Consider the following 2,986-nt stretch of genomic DNA (forward strand, 5'->3'; position numbering starts at 1 on the left):
TACAGAAAAGCCGTGATTCAGTGCATTTATTTCGACACAAATACATTATTGAAAGTGTTGAGATATATTTTGCAGCCTGTGTGTATGGCTCGGGCTACACCAAGACTTTTTTTTTTTTCCTATGGACATTTTTTTTTTCTCAGGGTGATCCTTATCCTTGGGCTATGTTCTGATGAAGTTCTTGGGGATGGTCAAAAAGCGTATGTATCAAAGCTTTGGTAATTGCCATGCATCTTAAGAACTGCACATCAGAATCAAGCTTTTACCATTAATTGCCTTTACTTTCTGCAAAAATCGCTTTACGCCACATTTACTTTTTGCCATGTGGTTGTCATCTGCATGTGACGGACCGTGGTTAATCTCCACTGTGTACAGGAGCCCATACACTTGTATGAAGTCTGTGATTTACATAAAACTATTTAAAAAAAAAAAAATTCCTTGGGGGCTGGGCCTACCCTGTGTCTTTGTATAGTGCTAAAGGATGGTTTTTAGTTTTTACAGTCTTGGTGTAGCCCTACACCAAATATCAGTTTTACTCCTTTGGCCAACAGCTATCTTTCCCCACTTCTGCATCAAGGGTGGAGATAGATGGAAACCAAGCAGGTGGGAAGATGTATATAAATGGCCCCGGCGTGATGCACAAAGCGCCTGTACTTGGTTTGAACAGTCATTCTGTACTGAATAAGTCCATTTAACTTGACTCTGTCAGCGCAGAGTGACTGTTCATACCAAGGACACGCTCAGTGCACCCTTGGTGGCCAAACCGTCCCCTCCACCTACTTGTTTTCCCTCTGTCTCCACCCCTTTGATTGACAGCTATGGCTTGACACGGGGCAGATATAGGCGTAGGTGGGAAGGTGCAGTGATATGTTTGGTCACACCAAGGGTGCACCGAACGCGTGTATTTGGTTGGCACAGTCATGCCGTGTTGATAGTCCCTTTAACTTTTCCCATATTTCTTATTCGTCTGGTTACTGCTTTTTGGTAGTTGATAGTTTTGGTACTTTAGAAATTGGTTGTTTTGCTTTCTTTCTTTTCCAATGGAAAGGTTTTTTTATCCTCTGCTTTTGAGAACACGGTGCTTGTTGGCTATGAAGAAGATTCCACATCAGCCATATCTCAGCCGCCTTCAGGCTGTGCACCACCATTAAATCCCGATAGAAGCAGGGATCAAATGTCTGCAAATTTGGAGCGGCTGATGGTTTTGTAATACCAAATGTTTTAAACCCAGCATGAAGAACTGGTGTAAGATGAATCCTTTGCAAGCACATGCCCAGAAACACATCATCTATGGGGAAAAGCTCGACTTCGTTGCATGACTTGGCTAGTTTTTTCATTGTGACGGCTGACATTAAGAACCCTCCTCCACCGGCGTACGCTGGATACGTTCCTAGCCCGTACATTGTCTCGGGTATGTAATATTTGCTTTTCTTCGATCGTATTGGCTTCGCGTTATTGATAATGTCCCCAACAAACAAGTCTGCGTCGGGATCCTGAGACTGCAGGAAATGGATAAGATTCTCGACGTTAACAAATACATCGGCGTCTCCTTTGAATATGAATTTGACGTTGTTGCAATGCTCCGCCGCCCAGCTAAGGAAGTGGATCTCTTTCAAGGTTAAATTGAAGAAAGTATCAAGAAAATCCCATAGTAAAATATCTTTGTAGTAATGACTTTCCTGCTGCATGAGCGATTCCCACATCGACACTGATGTTTTATTCCTGGGGATCCCCAGTAGGAAGACTCTTCGTACCCGTGCCCCATTGATGACCCCTTCTCTTCCCCAAGTCTTGCGGACGCTTTCACGTCGATCAAAGTCTTCCACAATGGATTTCACAGCAATAAGAAGGAAAGAATCACCTGGTGGCTTGTTACATTTACTTGGCTGATTGATCAGCAGGGTGAAGTTGCGGTAATCTTTGTTTTTAAGATACTGTTGAAAGTCAAATGGTGGCACTGTGACCACCGAAGAACTGGAAGGTTTTACCTCCTCGCTGACCTCCTGGGCATTGTACGCGTCGGAGAGGAGTTTGGCTTTACCCAGACTCTCTTCAGACTCCAAGAAAGTCTTCGCCTTCACAGTCTGTGGTGGGTTCTTTGGTTTCTTTGGCTTGGCGGGAGATGTTTTTTGTGTTGGCCTGAACAAACCATAAAGTAATGTACAAAGGGCGATCAACAGGAATAAGGTGCAGAAGACCTCTCCCTTCAGCCGAGCTCTCATCGTTGAGTCACCATTGAACCGTATTAGTTTCTCAGGTCAAGAAAAGTCACTTGAACCCATCTGGAAGACAAGAATAAAATATTACCGGAAGGATGTTGGCTATGGGAGAGCATAGATCAGATGTTCCACACATAGTGGGGGAGCACGACTATATATTTTTGGCCAGCAGATCGCCTTTGGTGGTCTGGTATGGCCAATACATTGACGATCTCATCATTATTTGGGGAGCGGATTTGACTGCCGTACCAGACCTCATCGAATATATGATTGACAGCATGGTTAATCTTAGGTTTACACATGAGGTCCAAGAGTAAGGAAAGTGTTTTTTTACATTATGGCAGATGTGAATACAAGTATGATAACTACCACTACTCTTTGAAAGCCCATATCTGGGAATACTTTAGTCCATTCACAATCTTGTCACCCCAAATATGTGATGAAGGTGATAACCATAGGAAAATTGGCACAGGCAAAGGAAACTAAAGGAATGATGAACTACAAAAACAGTTGTCATTCACAGAGAAGACAGGAAAATGGACGAGAGAGAGCATCATTACTTTTCGACGAGAACAGTAAGTATCAAATTAGGAACTTCTCCAACAATGATAACTCCTTTCTGGTTTTCTGTATTCCATGTCACTTAGAATGTTCTAAAATTAAGAATGTTGTTTTTTGCTCTATTTATCAGTCTTATGAAGTATTGAGGAAAATCATAGCTAATGGGGTGACACATAGCTGGAATCAGGATCTCTGCCCCACATCAT

At 42.8% G+C, this 2,986-nt stretch overlaps 1 protein-coding gene across 1 annotated transcript in view; it reads right to left on the bottom strand.

Annotated features, from left to right (window-relative positions):
- The window catches only part of B3GNT9 (UDP-GlcNAc:betaGal beta-1,3-N-acetylglucosaminyltransferase 9), a 62,691-nt gene continuing 59,705 nt past the window's right edge, over positions 1 to 2,986 (bottom strand). The window contains exon 2 of the mRNA XM_073582195.1: positions 1 to 2,282. Coding sequence (XP_073438296.1) covers positions 972 to 2,222 — 1,251 coding nt within the window. The 5' untranslated portion in view covers positions 2,223 to 2,282 and the 3' untranslated portion in view covers positions 1 to 971. The remainder of the gene's footprint in view (positions 2,283 to 2,986) is intronic.

Source organism: Dendrobates tinctorius, unplaced genomic scaffold (genome assembly GCF_039654945.1).
Source record: "Dendrobates tinctorius isolate UK_male_01 unplaced genomic scaffold, ASM3965494v1 ptg000009l, whole genome shotgun sequence".
Lineage (NCBI taxonomy): Eukaryota > Metazoa > Chordata > Amphibia > Anura > Dendrobatidae > Dendrobates > Dendrobates tinctorius.